The sequence below is a fragment of the Vipera ursinii genome (genome assembly GCF_947247035.1).
Source record: "Vipera ursinii genome assembly, chromosome: 2".
Taxonomy (NCBI): domain Eukaryota; kingdom Metazoa; phylum Chordata; class Lepidosauria; order Squamata; family Viperidae; genus Vipera; species Vipera ursinii.
Window position 1 is genome coordinate 200,983,581 of NC_139513.1, and position 19,667 is coordinate 201,003,247.

At 35.4% G+C, this 19,667-nt stretch overlaps 1 protein-coding gene across 3 annotated transcripts in view; it reads right to left on the minus strand.

Annotated features, from left to right (window-relative positions):
• Positions 1-19,667, minus strand: part of KCMF1 (potassium channel modulatory factor 1) — a 52,298-nt gene that overhangs the window by 26,772 nt on the left and 5,859 nt on the right. For 2 of the 3 annotated variants that reach the window (XM_083353756.1, XM_083353758.1), the window contains exon 2: positions 2,190-2,357. In XM_083353756.1, coding sequence (XP_083209882.1) covers positions 2,190-2,357 — 168 coding nt within the window. Of the gene's footprint in view, positions 1-2,189; positions 2,358-2,627; positions 3,104-19,667 lie in introns of those variants that run through there. The other variant, XM_083353757.1, reaches the window with a different exon arrangement.

A 19,667-nucleotide genomic window follows, 5' to 3' on the forward strand; every position in this document is an offset into this window, starting at 1 on the left:
ATGCTCGCTGAGTGACTTGGAGCAAGTCACATTCTCTTACCCCAGTTATCCCACCAGGTTGTTGTTACAGGGGAAAATAGGGAAGAGCAGTCAGTCTTCCCTTATCTAGCATTTGCCCATAAGTCCGTACTTCTCACTGATTTAATCAGTTTTAGATATTTTATTTCTACTTTTAGTTTGTTTTGTAATTGTATGGATGTAAGGTCTCACGTATTTTGGCTATTCCTGCAGTGGAATTCACTGGAGAAGGCAACTATGCTGGGAAGAGTTCGGGGATGGCTGGATGAAAACTGGCACCAGCCACAGCATAGAACAACTCAAAAGATGTAGTGCAAGATCATAAGATGTGGAGAGACCTGGTCCATAGAATCCCCAAGACTCAGACATGACTGAATGGATAACATTATTATCATATATGTGAGAGCCATTTAGTGTAGTGGTTAAGACACCAGGTTAGAGTGTGAGTTCCAATCCCACCTTAGGCTCAAGTCCAGCTGGTGACTCTGGGCCAGTTCCTCTGTCTGAACCCTAGGTAGGAGGCAAGGACAAACCACTTCAGAAAATCTTGTCAAGAAAACTGCAAGGACTTTTTTGTGTAGTTGATAGGAGCCAAGACTGGCTTAAAAGGCGCACTTGCACACAGGTACATAAAACACACAAATATGTATGTGTTGTATATGTGTGTGTGTGTGTGTGTGTGTGTGTGTGTGCGCGCACACACACACACACATACAGGAAATCCCCATTTAAAAAGGAGGCCACATTTTCTTATTAAAACAAGTTCTTAATGTCAAAAAAACTATTTCTTCATAGGAGACAAATTCTCATAGCCATTTTCAAATTAGTGTTTATGATGTAACATTTTTGCCCTTTTGACTTAAAAGAAAAATCAATATGACTATATTACTCTAGCTATTATAGGTCACTGAAGCACAAATAGTGTAATCTATTTGAACATCAACATTCTATTTTAAAATTTATAAAAAAAAACTCCGATAAAAAGTGAAACTGAACACGTTTTTTACACAAAAGTTTTCCCCGAAAAGGAAAAGAAAAAGGTATCAACAGATAAAAGAAAAGGAAAACTTGCAGTGAGTAAGTAAATGCCATTTGTTAAGGATAAAATGTCTCTGGCTGATTTAAACAAATAAGTACTCCTGGACTTACAACCATTTGTTTAGCAACTGTTCAAGTTATAATGACATTGAAAACACCATACAACCTTGATCTATGTCACTTTTTTTCACATGTCATGAATAGAAATGTTTTGATTTTAATATGAAGCAGAGAAGTATCAAGCAGAATGTGAACACATTTACAGCAGTTATAATCCCTCTTAATATTTACAATTCTAGAAGATATTTGAAATATGAAAAGTTTGTAAAAGCTATAGAAACACCAAAGCCAATAATGAAATCTTTCCCACAGCAATCTTAGTTAAATGTTCATTTGACTAATATATTTTCAAATTTGTTTCTCCTACCATATTAGTTCTAAGTCCTCTCTTTTTTTCCCTTCAAATGTTTAAACCACAAAAACCCTAAGCAAATTTACAATTCAAACAGTAGAAGAAAATACCTCTTAACTCATAGAATTAAATGAAATGGTGGCTTTAAAGCATAAGTTGGCTGGAAGGACCTTAGTTTTAATTGATTTAAAATAAGTAAATAATTTAATAAATAAATATTTTAATTAAAATTATCTTAAATTATCTGTTGGTACACTAAAGAAACCTCCAATGTAAAACCTTCCCCCCCCCTCAAGTATGAGTCATCACGCAAATGCTGCCATTATTTACTCAACATCTGACCCAAGAACACAAGTTACCACATTTTTTAATGGCGCACATATTCTCACCTGACTCACTTCCAATCCTTTCCTCAAGGGTGTCAAAGAAAAAAAGCAAAAATCTGTGGTGGGGCATCTTTCCATCTACCAAAAACTCAAGTTATTTTAATAGAGCTTTAAAGTTACAATGTACAAAACCTAATAAATACACAATATTGGATTTTTGTGTTTGTATTCTTTTATGTTTATTTTGTTTTTTTCTCTTTGTTCTGTGATAAAATGGCAGAAGTAATTTTTGTTGACCTAGAAATACAGGCGGTTAAGTAGGTAGCTAAGTGAGTAAGTAAGTAAGTAAGTAAGCAAGTAAATAAATAAATACATAAAAGGCAAGAATCATTTACCAAAATCTACCCTTGTTAGTATGCACTGCATTGGATGGTCAGTTGTATGCCTTGTCGTCGTTGCACCACTTTCATAACAAGATGCACACAGATCGTAATCGTAGCAAATTAAACACTTGTATCTGCGACCTCGAAAATTTCCTTTTAAACATGCATCGCAGCTGACACCTGCAAAAAAAAAATAAACAGAATCATTAGCCATTAGCTATTTACATAAACAATAGGCATCTATGCAATTTCATTGCAATACCACTGTCCTGAATTACTATCGATTATCTTATTTTTAGTTGAAAATTAATGTTCATGATTTCATAATTATCCTGAACATGCTCCTCACATTATAACCATCAACTAAAATGCTGACTATTCACGTCCTCAGGTAGCAGTCGCCAACATGAGGACTTCCAGATCAGTTGTGAGAATCATAACAATACTTACAAAGAGTACGACCACCAAGGCCTGCTTACAAGTTTATTTCAAAAGAAGGTGGCATTGTTTGCAGCCCATTTAAATGGGGGTAACATGTGAGACAACTGTAAGATAAGAGGGGTGGACTGACAAGAGAAAAAGATAGTGCAAGCTTGCCTGCTACACAGAATAAAAAGCACCTCCTCATTCATGGACTGCAGCAAAACAGGAAGTGTCAAATCTTTGATTTAATTTAATCCTAATTCTCTCACTCTCTCCATCTCCTCCCTCCCGCAAACACTACGAGACTGAGGGAAATGTACCAGGCTGTGGAATTCAGCAGGTTTTTCAGAGAAACTAAAGCCAACAGTTGTCCACCTGAACAAAAGCAATGATCTGTGTCCACACAGGACAAGCAAGATGGCCGCATGTCTTGCCGCCTACAGATGTACTACTAGAGCCGAGCAGAGGACTGAACCACAACCCCCCTTTTTCCATTTGCCTGATTCCCACATCACTGGTGTAGCTCTCGTTACCAGCAGCTGCTGTCCAGAAAAGTACAGGTGTTTACGTCAATGTATAAAGCTTTCAAAGTTGCAGACTTCAAACTAATTGACCATCTTTATGAAAGGCTTGTGATGATCTGAGCTTGAGATCCTTGTCCTAAAGTCCAAAGATTTTCTACACTCCATTATTTTGGTAGTTCACACTACCAAAGAAAAATAAAAGCATTTCTATACAAACCAAATACATTTCATTCTGACCAGGGCATGCTGACATAATAGTCTTGTTTAATAAATGTAACTTAACTATATCTACTTAAGTTAAAAAGGAAAAGAAAAAAACAAGAGTCTGAGATTACTACTAACTTTTGGTATGAAAGGAATCTGTACTAGTTGGTTCTAGTTATATACAGACTAAAGTTTTCACTGGCTTGTCCATTAAAAGCTCACTGTTTAAAGTTGTCTAGAAAAGCATTGATAAAATATCTCAAGCACAGATTTAGAGCATAATATATATTAAAATCATACCATGTACAAAAATCTTCATATTAGCTTTGCAAATATGTCAAATTAAAAAAAATCCAAAATGTTATTGAATTTCAAAATCTTCCAAATCCTATTTTCTACTAAAAAAAAAAGAATCTGAAAACTTTTTCACTGTTCAAAAACAGCTGAACTGAAATATTTTACCAGAAGTGAAAGCAAAAAGTGGATTTGCAATCTGATATATGCATGCTTATGTATTTCTTCCAATGTGAGTTTATTTGGGTTCAACAATACTCATTCTAAAGCATTTAACTGCTCCACTTAGTACTGCAATCTTAGCATGCTTAAAAAGAGAATCAAGGAATTATAAGAACCGGGACCATTTAGAAACAGACTAGCCCGCCCCCTCCAATTCAATGTAAAAAGTACAAAAGTTTTGTTTGTTATGTCCAGCCTCTTCTTGAAAATATCTTACTACCTCTGTGAATAAAAAAAAACCTAGTAAAGACAACAATCACTTGATCAAGTCCTATTTTTCTGTAACTTAATTCCATTACAGTATTCCATGTTCTGAACTCCAGAATACTAGAGAACCGTCTTGATCTTCTATGTGGCCGTTCTTCCAGTTGTTTGAATAGTACTATCTGTTTCCCATTCCATTTTCTTTTCCCAAGTGAGACAATTCCTTCAATCTTTCTTTTACAACTTACTGACTAATCCTTTGATCATCATCACTGCCTTTCTCTGAACATGTTCAAATATCTCTGGATCCTTCTTGAATAGTGCCCAGAACAGGACCCAGGAGCAGAATAAAGTGGAACAACTGAAGCCGTGAATTGCAAACATCTGTTGATGCAGTCTAAAATTGTATTTACCTTTTGCAGCCACACTACACTTCTGGCTAATATTTTATTTCTAGTCAACTACTATTGACTAAAAGATCTCTTTTACAAGTATCTTTATCATCTTACACTCCATAAATTTGATTTTTGTTTCCTAGGTAAGCTTCACGTTTGTCCTTATTAAAATTACTGTTATTTTCAGGCCATTTATCTGATTGCTAAAATTAGCTGTTCCATTGATTAATCATCTTCACTGTCAGGAAATTCCACCTTATTTCCAGGTTGAATCACCCTCTGAGAAGCTTCCGCCCACTGCTTCTTGTCCTGCCCTCAGGAATATGGAGAATAAATCGATGCCCTCATCTCTGTGACAAACCTTCAAGTATTGGAAGACTCCAATCATGTCTCCCATGAGCTTTCAAAATTTCAATAATATCTCCAGGTACTGGAGTAAAGCTATTGTAAAATTGAGAAGTTAATAGCAGCTACTCAAGGAAGTCATTGTGTTAACAAATACAATTTCAGAAGAAGATCAAGAAAACAAACAGCTATGCACTGATTTGCAAACAGTACCATCTTTCCAACCAAAATTCTGCACCGGATTAAAATTTCAAATTTGTTCATCATTTATGCTACCATAGCATCATTTATCACGGTCCCTCTTAAGATAGTAAGGAACTCAAATATTAATACCTTTATATAGCTGCCCATCACATATACACATATCACACACATCACATTTGAATGGCAAGCGATTAAAACCAGAAAACAATAACCAAATTTGTAAAAGCACAAATAATATAAAATAATAGATACTACAAAAATCTAATTAACTATCTGTCATTAGGTAAGCAGCTGTCAATATACTGTGCACAAAAAATATTAATATAATTTTCAATACTAATTCAATACATTTTTAGTTTTAATAAGGCAAGACAGGATAGGTTTGTATTTAAATGTTTCCAATTTTTCCAATATAATTTTCTATATTAAGTGGCACTATTTAGTTTAGCTAACACTGAGGTTTTTATTTTTTATCATATATTTCAGAATGTTCATGTAGTTAAGCCAAATAATCAACAAAGAATACAATGTTGTATACAATGCATTTAAAATAAAATACTAGCAAAATTAAAAATCTTCTCTAGACTATTATTTAGAGTTGCAATAAATAAAAAATTGTATTGTGATGCAAAAAGCAAAAAAAATCAGTTTAAAGTCTTCAATTCAGAATTTTCTGGAACCAATTTCAGCAGAACCATATCTGTACTTTCAAAACTGTACTTATGTTGAAGTTAACTACTATCTTTAATACACTATAATTATTAAGCACGATCAAACTTTGAATCCATCTGCAATGTTAATTACAGAGACAGGCTCATCAATAAGACTTTGTATAAATCATGGGGTCAATTGAAAGGGAAAATGTAACTATTTGAAGATTCTGAGTAAAACCAGCATTTCCAAGTTTCAACATACAAGTGGGTTCTACAATGTTAACAATCATTTCAATCAGGTGTTCCATCTAAAAAAGTGCAATAGAATCACTCTACAAAATCAATGCTTCTTATGTTTTTAATCTTTAAGATGGAAGCTTAAAATAGTTTACTCACAATACTAACTAAATTACATGTGTCCTAATTTTAATAAAAACCAGCAATGCAGATGTTTAGTTGCTCCCTATGATGTGGATTTCATCAGCAAAGATTGGGTTGAGACAATATTGTAATCAGGATTGAGAACCAGCAAATATAAAATAGCCTTAATTTTTTTTTGTTAGATATTTTTATGTCCTGAAAATGTAATGTCAAAAGTAGAAAGCTTGTGCAGACACTTGTTTTTGAAGTAGTTTTGTATTCCTCTTTTCCTCCTTAGGAGAGAGTAGGCCTAATAATATCACTGCTTCAACACTTGACAGAAAATGAGAGGATTGGCATTGCTGCTGTCTTGAGAGGACAGCCAAGTGATAGCAAGCTGAGAAAAAGAACAGAATCAGGTGAGCTCAAATTGTGGATGAGGATCATCAGTGATAAAATATCAAAAAGGACTCCATTCCTGTGGCAAGGTCAAGCCAGAGGAGACTGCTGCTACTTGATCAAAGCTTCTGCAATTGAGTAAAAAGGCAGAGGCAGAAGACTGACTAGAACAGCAGCCCAATCCAAGGGGATTCATTCTTTCATACTAGTTTAATAAAACATGAAGAATCCATAAATTTTAGGTTCTGCAAAGGCTAATAAGGTTTGCCTATCTGTAAGAAATAGTTTATTACCTCAGAACCTTTTTTTCCTCCAACTCAAGTACCTCCACCACAGCTAACATACATTAGTCAACGTTTATAAAAACTGCAGTCCATTTGCTTTCTCCTACTCTAGGTTATTCGTCCATCACGACAGCAGAAGAGATACTGAAAAGGAATGTGGATTCTTCCTATTAAATTTGACTGTTCAAGATAGGAAGCTTCCAATAAAAGTGTGGAAATTCTCACATAGTGGAAAACATTTTATAGCAGATCAGGTCTTTGCCAAAACATCGAAAGATGGAAACTACCTCACTTGCAAAACAGATTAGCTTCTAACCTTTACATAGAATAGGTAGAAGAAGAAGAAATAGAATAATGATTGCTATAAATAATATTTACATTTGATACACAGCAATCATGGAACCATTTTGGTAATAGCTTTATCGTTTTGCTACTATATAAATCAGCTTGTCTGAGCTTTCCTGTCCTGACAATATATTCTACAATATTTTGTCTTGCCTTGACAGCCAAGGCAGGTCTGAAAAAATACTAGCCTAATTCTATAATATTTGAAATGCTCTGCCCAATGTTCCGGATGTCAACGCTGCTATCACTGAATGTTATTGCTTGACAAGAGATGAAGAAGTAGCCATTTCATAGTTAAACTTGTGTATTACTTAAGAGATTGAATTTAAGGTTGGGAGGGGGGATGAGTAGGATTGTACTTTCAAGGCCATCTCTAACTAAAGAAGATAAGACCTTGGCAGGTTTTCTAACGGAAGGGAAACTGATTCTTTAAATTAATTGGAGAATATGATTAATGACAAAATTAGAAAGATGGAGAATTGTGTTTTAATATATTGTGCAAGAGGCGGAGATTTCAGATTCCAGCTTCCTTTGAGCAAACATTTGCCAGTGTATTAGGCTAATAAAGGACTTTTAAGGTAAACAATGCCTCAGAGTCACTTGGAAAGCCCATACGTCAAAAACCTAACACTGAATTCATGTTACAAAGTTACAATACTGTTGTGTAATGATGTTATACAGGTAATCCTTGACTTATGACTATTTGTCCAGTGAATGTTCGAAGTTACAATAGTGCTAAAAAAAGTAACTCACAGTTGGTCCTCAAAGTTATGGCCATTACAACACTACCATGGTCACATTATCAAAATCAGACACTTGGCAGACTGCCCAACCAAACGTGGAAGCTCAGAATATCTTGGATTGGGTTATGTCCTTGACTAACCACTGGTGGAATTTGGTTAACAGTGGAATGGCATGTGTGCTGCCAGTGTTGGTCTAGAGACTCTAGTGTTAATCTTGGTATTAATTTAATCTGATTGTCTCTTTTGATGTCATTCAAAAGCCAAAAAAGAAAGAAGACCAAAAACAACATCCCACCAGCAATCAACAGCTTCATGAGCAGAGATAAACACTAAGATTAACACTAGACCAACAATCAAGAAGTAAACAGTACCCCAGTCAAGGAATTACCAATACAGACAAACAAGGCAACAGCAGACAACAGCCCAATCAAGGAACCACGACTACTCCCAGCAACACTGACAAGGCAAGCCACTAGCGTGTAAAAATAAGGGCAAACCCCACTCCCTCCTAGCAGATGATTTATTTATTTATTCAATTTCTATAGCCACCCAACTCAACAAAGTGAGTCTGAATAGCTTACAGTTCAAAATTTATAAAACAGTTTAAAAAACATTGAAACATATCGTATATTGACCCCAACAATCTGGATTCTCATTTTACCGATCTCAGAAGGATGGAAGGCAACCTTGAGCCCCATCAGGATCGAACTCCATGCTGCGGGCAGAGTTTGCCTGCAATACGGCTCTTTAACCACTGCACCGCTAGGACTCATGATGTTACCTACTTTGCTAATGAAACGTCTGTAAGAGAAACACCACCCTTGGAGAGCACCAAGGATCCCACAATCATAGTAATATATTGTAGTTCATAATATTTAATTTTCATGATTGATTATTTCAGTAATTTTAGAAAAATGGTTTAGGTATGTCAATATTTTCTTGTAGCACAGAGATCAAGCACTGAGAAATATAATATTTGCTATACAGAGAACTTATAATACACAGACATCATTTATCTTGTTTTTAATGCCAACACAACTACACCTAGTAAATAATTGATAAAGGATATATGCACGTCTATTAGTGGCAACTCCATATAACTGCATTCCCAATCTGAGTTATACCAACATTTTCAGCTAATGCTCTTTTAATTTTAATAGAAGTCTATAGTACACAAAAATGTTGTTGTAAATAAAATTAGCTTTTCCAACTTGCAAAGCTGGAAACACTTTCTAACATTATTTTATGCCTTCTTGGGCCCTCCCTGCTTAATTCCCCAACGTAGTTGAAATGCCAATAGAAACAAGAAACAGTTTTTGAACATTATGACATTAGAGAGTAGAACAGTAAGGATAAAATGGCTCACCCTGGTTTTAAAAATCCTGCTTCCCAAGGATATTCTTACCTTTGCTGTGCTTCTAACCATATATGCATTTTTAAAAACTTAATAAAGTTTTCATACACAAGGAAATGACAATATAAAATAATTACAAGCAAATTTAAGTTTCTTTTCTGGTAGGACATGATTGTAAGGCTTTCTCACAATGAAGGCCCGCAGGAAGCTTGTTGCAATGCATGAATCGTATTTAAATTTTGTTACTCAGAGATATGGAGCAGCAATTAATTTCATGGATGTTTTTTGCCTTAACCCTATTATTTCTATATTTGACAGAAAAGCTTGCTCACATTTCTGTTTTAAACCATGATTTACCTAATATACAGGAACATCCTTCTACTTCAAGTTCAAGATAATGTATGTTACAGATTACATTCTTAATGATCTAATTTTACCAACAACCAACAATCTGATTAACTAAGTACTTTGTGCAGTAGTGATTTCTAAAGCTACGTCAAATCATTTTCTTGTTCCTAATACAATACATCAGAGATTATAGGGATGTGACACAAAAAAAAGACAGACCTCCCTCTCTATATGGATATGTCTTACATGGCTTACATTCAATAAGGTTTAGGAATCACAGGAGTATACACAAAATAGAAAATTATTTTTTATCTCAAGTACAGAACAAAACAGTCTGACTCAAATGAATTATGTTGAAACATTTCAACTTGGCTATATTCCCTTGGAACAAAACACTAGGAACAAAACACAAAATATTTCAAGTGCATAGAACAACAGTGAAAACTCAGGATCAGCTGCATTCCCGTTTTTTATCCTAGGGCTATTCCCTACTGAAAGAATAGACAAGATGATTTTTTTTTAAAAAAAATTAACTTTCCAGGTAGCTCAGTTACCACATAATAACACAAAAAAGAACAGTTAAATTATTTAACACTCTTTTTAATTGGTACATTAGCCCTATGAGGTTTTCTTTCTTTCTTAATTTCTTTGACTAGGCTGTCAAAATTTTGATGCCTGTTTGCCAGATGCAAAAGAACTAGGTTATTCTTCCCCAGTGCTGCTACTTGTGCAAAAGAGTGGGTGAAAGAAAGAAAAACAAGACTGCTAGTGCTTCTTAACAGCACGAATAAATAACATAAACATTACCAAACGGGAGAGAACACACAGACAGCATATAAATATTCATTCCCAGCCAGTATCTAACTCATGGAACTCACCTATTCACTTGCATCAATTCTGTTTCTTGAAACAAAACAAATTTTTATTTCATCCTTGGGACAAAAATGTATGCCCAACATACTAAAAAGGGGTCAATTCTTTGCAGTTGAAATGTTCTACATTTCTCAAGGTTGACCGAAATATCTTAAGTGGAAGATACCATTTTGTGCACTTTGACTTTGAAACAAAACACCCATGCTGCAATAATTTATCCTGATCACAAAACAAATATACTATTTGATTCCAAGAATCCTGTAATTGGCTTTTTATAAATCCAACATTGCAAATAAAATGGCATTGGACAAGTAGAATCCTGTTACTATTGGACAAAACTAAATGGCCAAAACTCAAGGAGAGAAACAAATAGAAATAAGGATCAGAAAAAAAAGAGTGTGAGAAGCAGAAGCAGAGGCTTATAATGTCCCTGGACCCGTGTCACTGAATTATCTGAATAAAAAACACTGTATCATAAGTCAGGTATAAAAAAAGCTACACATTTTACATTCAGATGATGGTGTATTAGAGCAAAGATAATTCAGGAGACTCAACTCAGAAATAAAAGTAAGCTTTTGTAACTTTGGGTTTTGTTTAGATGCTCCTGATAATGAAAAAGTCTGTAAATACTATATTCTAGCTATACATACATTTTCTGAAAGTGAAGGCAGGTCAGTTAAACACCTGGGATCTCATGCTATTTGTAATGTTATCGCAGTACTGAATTTAAAACTCTAGATCACAGGTCTGCAATCCGCGGCTCCGGAGCCGCATGCGGCTCTTTTAACCGTCTCCTGCGGCTCCCAGTCCTCTGCCATGTGCAGTCCAAAAAAAAAAAAGTGGGACTAAAAAAGTTTAACCAATCAATTCAAATATGCAGGGTAGGTACATATCTCACCTTGGCTCCACTCTTCAGTCAAACCCTGTTCTGCACATTCGCGCATATACACACGATGCGCACACATTTTTTTGCGGCTCCCAGTTTTTCCTTTTGTGAGGGAACCGGTTCCAAGTGGGTCTTTCACTGTTTCAGGTTGCTGACCCCTGCTCTAGATGAAATATATCCCAAAGTACTGAAACAACTGGACAACTAGATGGATTGGACATACGGTAGGTACATCAGAAATCCTGGAGAACTTGTGAATTATCCGATATACAACTGAAATAGAGATAATGTAACTGATGAATTTTCCTTTTCCCTCTTTCAGAAAACTACAGACTGATCAGTTTGAGAGAAACAACCAACCCAGAAAACTGGTAGGCTCCCCTTCATCAAATATGTTCAAGCACCTCTCTGTTGTTAGCTGCAAAGTCATGTCCGACCCATCGCGGCCTTATGGACAACGTTCCTCCAGGCCTTCCTGTCCTCTACCATCTTCTGGAGTCCATTTAAGCTCACGCCTACTGCTTCAGTGACTCCATCCAGCCACCTCATTCTCTGTCGTCCCCTTCTTCTCTTGCCCTCAATCTTTCCCAGCATTAGGCTCTTCTCCAGTGAGTCCTTCCTTCTCATTAGGTGGCCAAAGTATTTGAGGTTTAGCTTTAGGATCTGGCCTTCTAAAGAGCAGTCAGGGTTGATCTCCTCTAGAACTGACCGGTTTCATCACCTTGCAGTCCAAGGGACTCGCAGGAGTCTTCTCCAGCACCATAGTTCAAAGGCTTCAATTCTTTGGCGCTCAGCCTTTTTTATGGTTCAACTTACATTGCCACACATTGCAACTGGGAAGACCATCGCCTTGACTATACGCACTTTTGTTGACAAGGTGATGTCTCTGCTTTTTAGTGTGCTGTCTAGTTTTTCCATGGCTTTCCTCCCGAGGAGCAAGCGTCTTTTAATTTCTTGGCTACAGTCCCCAGCTGCAGTGATCTTGGAACCCAGGAAAATAAAATCTGTCACTACCTCCATTTCTTCCCCATCTATTTGCCAGGAATTGAGGGGGCTGGATGCCATGATCTTGGTTTTTTTAATGTTAAGTTTCAACCCAAGTTTTGCACTCTCCTTCTTCACCCGCAACAAGAGGCTCTTTAGTTCCTCTTCACTTTCTGCCATTAGAGTGCATATCTTAGGTTGTTGATATTTCTTCCGGCAATCTTAATTCCAACTTTTGATTCATCTAGCCCTGCCTTTCTCATGATGTGCTCTGCATATAAGTTAAATAGGCAGGGCGACAGTATACAGCCTTGCCGGACTCCTTTACCAATTTTGAACCAATCAGTGGTTCCGTGTCCAGTTCTCACTGTTGCTTCTTGGCCCGCATATAGGTTTCTCAAGAGACAAATAAGATGGTCTGGTACACCCATCTCTTTAAGAACTTGCCACAGCACCTCTCTAGGATGCTACAATTTGGGCTCCTATACTATGCAAGGGGCTGCATTTGAATGCCCAAATGGCTTCTTCCACCTCTGTAATTAAAATGGAATGTTTTCAGGACAGAGAAAAAACAAATTACACTATCTCATATACCATGGAAATTATTTTTTTAACTTTGATTAATAAATCCAATAGTCATATTTTATATAGCTCCCTCTGATACTGAAAGCATGTATCAGAGGTAAGAAAAGTTGTACATAGAAAAAAAAAAGAAAAACTAAATCAAGATAGAATTTAATCTTCCATAAAAGTACTTACTGTATGCTAGCAAGATTTTCAGAGTTCCACAGATAAGATCAAATTAAGTCACATTATATCTTTAGTCTATGGAGATTCTCAGTCATCCAGGTCATAGTTATCCCGAAGGTGCTTTTTCATGAGGCAACTGGACTTTCTTGTTTTTCTTTGAAGACATTTCACTTCTCATCCAGGAAGCTTCTTCAGCTTCTTGGATGAAGGAGAGAAAAACAAGAAAGTCCAGTTACCTCATGAAAAAGCACCTTTGGGATTGTATCTTTAGGATGAAAAGCAGATTAAATAGGATTTGCTCAGCCTATATAGTAACTCTGTATATAAAGAAGCCACTTGTTCCATTGAAATCCTCTGTCTCAACCAACTGGAGGAATGTATGCTTGAATCTAAAAGCTCAACAATAGCCAAACACAACACTGCTGAGTTGCTCACTAACACTAATATTCAATGCAGTTTCTAAACTACAACAAAAGCACAACACAGCTGACAAAATCAATAAGCAAAAAATATGCTTATTCATTTTAAGGCATTGTAAGGAGGAATAATATTGTGAGATCATTGGCTCCACATTAATTTATGAGTTTATTTAACTGCACTTCCCCCCCCCCTTTCCTTTAATTTCTGTTACAGGTAATCCTCAACTTGCAACCACAATTGGGACTGGAACTTCTGTTGCCAAGCAACATAGTTGAGTTGCACTAGAGCAGGGGTGTCAAATTGCCGGCCCGTGGGCCAGGCGCATCATCCCAAAACCGTGCCCACCCCATTGCCGGCAATGGAGAAAAAGCTCCGATAGGTTGTGCGATGTCACGTGACATGTCTATACTAGATTATACAGCTTTTTTTGGCTGCAATCGCTAAGTGAATCATGTGATGACAGAAGGAATCCAGCTTCCCCCATTGATTTTGCTTGTCAAAAGCCAGTTGGGAAGTTCACAAATGGGGATCACACAATCCTGGAATACTGCAGCTGTCATAAATGCCCAAATTTTGATCATGTGATCTAAAGACACTGCAACAGTCATAATACAAGGATCAGACATGTCAGTTCCCCCCCCCCGCTGCCACTGTACCTTTGAATGGTCACTAAAACAAATGATCGTCAGTCAAGGAGTATCTGTACATACTTGTCCCCCAAATTCATTTTTAAGTAATGGAGAATCAAGTTGAACAAACTGAATAGTGTCTAACTGATGCCAAAAACATCTACCTATCAATATTTGGCCAGAATTTATTAATTTGAAAAACAGTTTATATTATTATACATATATATAAAGTTATATATATATATATGTATATGGTGGGTGTGTTCTGACCTGAGCTGGTGAGTTGTGCTGCTTTTGTTCGGCTTCGTGTTTGTGGTGGTGCCATGTTTTTATAGTGGGTGTCAGTTTGCTTATTGTGTGGTTTGGAGGGGTTTAAAGTGGCTGATGTTGCAGCTGTAGTTAGGTTTCTGTTTTGTGGTTGTGTGTCTTTATCGTTGTGGGTTCGGATTTGCTTTTTGAATGGTTGTGTGGTGGTGAAGCCGAACAAAAGCAGCACAACTCACCAGCTCAGGTCTGGAGCTGGCAGCTGAGACCAGCCCATTCACTCAGAACACCCCCCCACCCAATCAGAACACACCCACCATTCAAAACACACTCCCACCCAATCAGAACACACTTGGTCCCCTACCCAATCAGAGCACACCTCCACAGAACACACCCCCTCTGGCAGTTTAAAAAAGAGGAACAAACAGCCACATGCTTCTCCCAGAAGAAGGAAGCTAAAGCCTGATGATGACGGATGGGATTCCGTCGAAACATTGCGCCTACACCTTTAATTCTACACGGGGAAAAACCAAGGATCCATATATATATATATATATATATATATATATATATATATATATATATATATATATATATATACACACACATATACACACATACACACACACACATATATATATACACACATACACACACACACACACATAAATATATATATATATATATATATATATATATATATATATATATATATATATATATATATATAAAACTTTGTAACTTTTTAATTTACCTACATGCAGAGTATTATTATTCCACAAAGGTCAGGAAAATACATGATTAAGTTAAGGAAGAGTTGCGGAGACCCTGATAACATGCAACTGCCTTAACTTAAATACATATTTTTCTCACCCTTTCCAGCAACCTTACAAGTCCAGGAAAAGGAAAAATTTGAAGAGCAGTCTACAGGTACCCTACTTCAATGAACAGAGGCTTTGGATAAATAAGGAGAAACTATGTGCCATCATCTCTTAGTTATAAGCTTCCCAAAGGCAACTGGTCACTCCTTACATAGATTTAGTACAGTTCAATATTCAAAGGCTGCATTAGCTATGATGGTCACATAAGAATATAACAGCCAAGTAAATAATGATGTTTATTTCAGCAAGTATTAAATATATCATGAGCCTACCCATTTCTTCCCATTCACATATATGGAGAGCAAGATATAATTTTAGAAGTTGGTAGGGGAAATTGATTAAGGAAAACATCAAAATCCACTTCAGTAGAAAAAGATCTGCTACTGAGTACTTGTAGCAGCTCACAAAGTACTCAAGTTAATAGCTATTAGTAAAGGTTTTATATGGAAATTATATCCACCTATTCTAATTGTTTTCAATAATTTCTTGAAATGATAAAATATCAGGTTTTTTTTTAAAAAGAACTTAAAATGCTTAATTTGTGTTAAAGAAGCTGTTTTTGGCATTCAGTAAAATAGACATCAGCTAGTACAATTGATACATTTAATCAAAGCAAATGTTTAGTCTGACTTTAATAATTTTAGTAGTTTATCAAAATATAAAATACAAGTACAAAGAAAAAATGAAAATAAGGGGGAAATAAGGGAGGGAAATGGTAAGAGACAAAAGTGTAGGGTAAAAGGGAAAAAAAAGAAGAAAACCATTGATTTCCAACTCCTTTTGGTGCAATAGAATAAGGTAGTAACATAAAACCTCATTTTTTTACTTTTATATGATCATTATATACTAGGCATTTCCATATCAAACCAATCTAATCAACAAAATCGAAAATCAAAGTTTCAATTTTTCCACCTCAAGCATAAGTTCAAAAGCCATTTCCAAGTAAAAACAAAATTAACTGTATTCTTTTCTTTAATAAAAGCAGTCAATTTAGCCATCTGTGCTAACTCCCAACTTTTGCAGCCATTCATCCATTGTGGGAATCAAAGTACCTTTCCATTTTTGTGCATAAAGTATTCTCTAACATATCAACATATATAAAATCAAAGTTCCAAATTTTTTTCCAAACCTTTTTCCATTAAACTCAAAAGAAGAGTCTCTGGTTTTTATCTTTATATTCACTTTAAGAATCTTCTGTATTAAGACATAAATCCTACTCCAATATTTCTTTGCTTTGTCATATGTCCACCATAAATGATAAAAAGTTCCTTCTTTACATTTACAACACTCATTGAGTGCCTTTATACATTCTTGACAATTTGTCCAGATAACCAATGGAACATTTTATAGTTTCCTTTTAAATTATAATTTAATGTGAATTTTAGAACTTTTGTCCGTATGTTCTCTCGTTGTTCAAGCATTATACTATATCCAAAGTTCTTTGCTCATTGAATTATACAATACTTTGCATACTCATTCTCCAAGTCAATTTCAATAACAATTTGTAAATTGTTATTAGCAATATGTTCATCATTACCACACAACAGGATGTCCAATTCATTTTTCACAAAATCAAATCCATAGTTCTTTTTGTCTAGTTTAAATCTTTCTTTCAGTTGTAACTATGTAAACCAATGGCAAACATTTTCTTCTAATTACTAGCTCTTTTTGATTTGAGGATGGGATTACCATAGCTGAAAGATATTATTTGACCATAAGTCTACCAGTCTGGCCTTGCCACCAATTCTTTTCTGAAAAGCTTCCTGGGGAGACACCCAAAGAGGCATCTTTGCAAAGAACCTTACTTTATATTTATGCCAACTCTTAGGATGGCACATCTAACAATGTGATTATTAAAATCAACATTAATATTAACCTTATCATACCATAAATAGCCGTGGCATCCAAACCTTAATACATTATTCTCTATCTCGACTAACCTCTTATTTTGGAGCGCCAACCACTCTTTTAGCCAGACTAAATAACAGGCATCAAAGTATAATTTCAAATCTGGTAAACCAAATCTCCTCTTTCCTTGGCATCTTGCAATAATTTATATTTAATTCTTGGATTTTTCCCTTGCCATACAAATGTCCATCTGCCATTGATAAAATTGAGTATCAGTTAGAAGTATTGGTAAAGTCTGAACAGAAAAAAAGCATCTTTGCTAAAACATTCATCTTAATTACAGAGATTCTACCCAATAATGATAGCTGCAATTTGTCCCATCTTAATATTCAAAGCAAACATTTACTCTGAAAGGAGAAAGTAATTTAACTGGTCATGCTAACCAAAATGTGGTATATTTGGTTTTAGCATGTTTCATGAATGCAGCCACTGTATATAATCTGTGGTTTATGGATAATTTTGATTGATTCAGTAAATTGCTATTAAGCATGTATGAACTCTTATATATTTATATATATGTTTATATTTATTAAATTTTTATACCGCCCTTCTCCCGAAGGACTCAGGGCGGTATACAGGGCAATAAATATCAAAATACGAAATACAAAAGTTAAAAAACATTAAATAATTATGCCCGATGTAATACATTAGTTAAAATCCATATTAAAACCCCAGACCAGACTTTATCTTGGTCAAAGTTCTGCAGATTCACTCAACTTTCAGTTTATCTGTGCAATTCTTATGAAATGTAATCCTAATTGAAATGCAAACTTTAGTGGCAGGTGTCTTTTAAAACAATAATATACTGTATCTCTAAACGCAACAAATTGTGCTGAAAAAGTTGCTTAAAACATAAATATCTTAATTTTGATTAATGGATGTCAATTCCAAGTAATCTATCAGATTATCAGCCATTGGAAATATTTCTACTGCTTGAGTGTCCAGCTGATATCTAAAGTTTTCATTAACTCCCCAGTTTCTTCCTTATGAAGATGCAAGATTCTAAGTCTGTCTTTAAGTCAAATTTGTATGTAAGTTGGAATAGGCTAGTGTCAGTCAAATGTTTTTCTTAGTATATTTAATTCACATTTCTATGCATGTAAAGACACTTAAAGAGATACTTCCAAATAGACATTTTTAAACATAATCATGTAGTAAGGAATATTCTCCTTCCTCAAGCTGACAAGCAGTTGAAGCCATGCAATGTTTTCATGAGCATCACAGGTACATACCCAACATATTACAAAAGACATGTGCTACTTTGGGACACTCATGAAAACATCATGCAGATTCAAGGGATTCATGAAAACATCGCGCAGCTTCAGTAGTTCATCGGCTTGAAGATGGAGACTGCCCTCTGGCATTTTTAGTAACAGGAAGTCCATTAAGTATAAATTGTCTGTAAGTCAGTTATTCTTAACATGGGGACTAATTATAAAATACTTTAAAATGTAGAAGAAAAAGTAATTGTTGCTGGGTGCTAGAAATTAGAGTAACAAGCAAGCTGTTTCAAGGCCATCACCAACAAGATTCTCTTGTTATATTTTTCAGCAATACAGGTAAATTGCTTAGCGATCACAATTGGGATTGGAAATTCCATGGCAAAGCAGAAATCACGTGATCATGACGGACTTACACTGTCACTTCCACTTCAGTCATTGTGAGTCACTGGCTAACCCTAACCCTTTTAAGGATATTATTTTATTTTTAAAAAGCAATTTAATACAAGCTTTCAAAAAAAAACCTAACAGAATTCCTTACCAAAAATTTCTGAAGAAACCAAGCCATTATTAGCTAATAACAGAAGAAATCACCTTAAGAATCAGGATGTGACTATAAAGGGACTACAAAGAAAAACTAAATGCACACTTTTTAAAATAATATATGTGCTCCCATCTATACTTCACTGGTGGATATTTACATTATTCTTAAACCAAAACAAAAAGCCCAAACTTTAAATATATACAGAAATTATCATTTTAGAAAGACCAAATAAAAGGAATTTTCTTTAGAAATATGTACAAATTCTACTGAGAAATATCTCAATATTTTACATTAATGAGAAAAGTTCATTGTTAGAAGCCAAAAACAAATACTGGTGGTCCTCCTTACAAAAGTTGGTTTAGTGACCTTTCAAAGTAACAGCGGCCCTGAAAAATGTGACTTATGACTGTTTTTCACAGTTGCAGCATTCCCATGATCATGTCATCAAAATTTAGGTGCTTGGCAACCGACTCATATTTATGACGATTGTCCAAGGGTCACATGATCATATTCTGGGATCTTCTGATAAGCAAAGTCAATGGGGAAGCCAGTCACGTAACAACCAGGTTACTACAGCAACTTATCAACTGCAGTGATTGACTTAACAACGGTGTCAATAAAGGTGGTAAAATGGGGCAAAACTCACTTAACGAATGTCTCGCGTAACAGAAATTTTGGGCTCAATTGTGGTTCTAAGACAAGGACTACTTGTATACCATGATTTACCTACGCACCCTGTCAACATGAAGAAATTACACTGGGTTGAAACTAATCTAATGCAGACACGTTATGTAAAAGGACAGAAAGATCCCTACAGAAAGCACTGGACA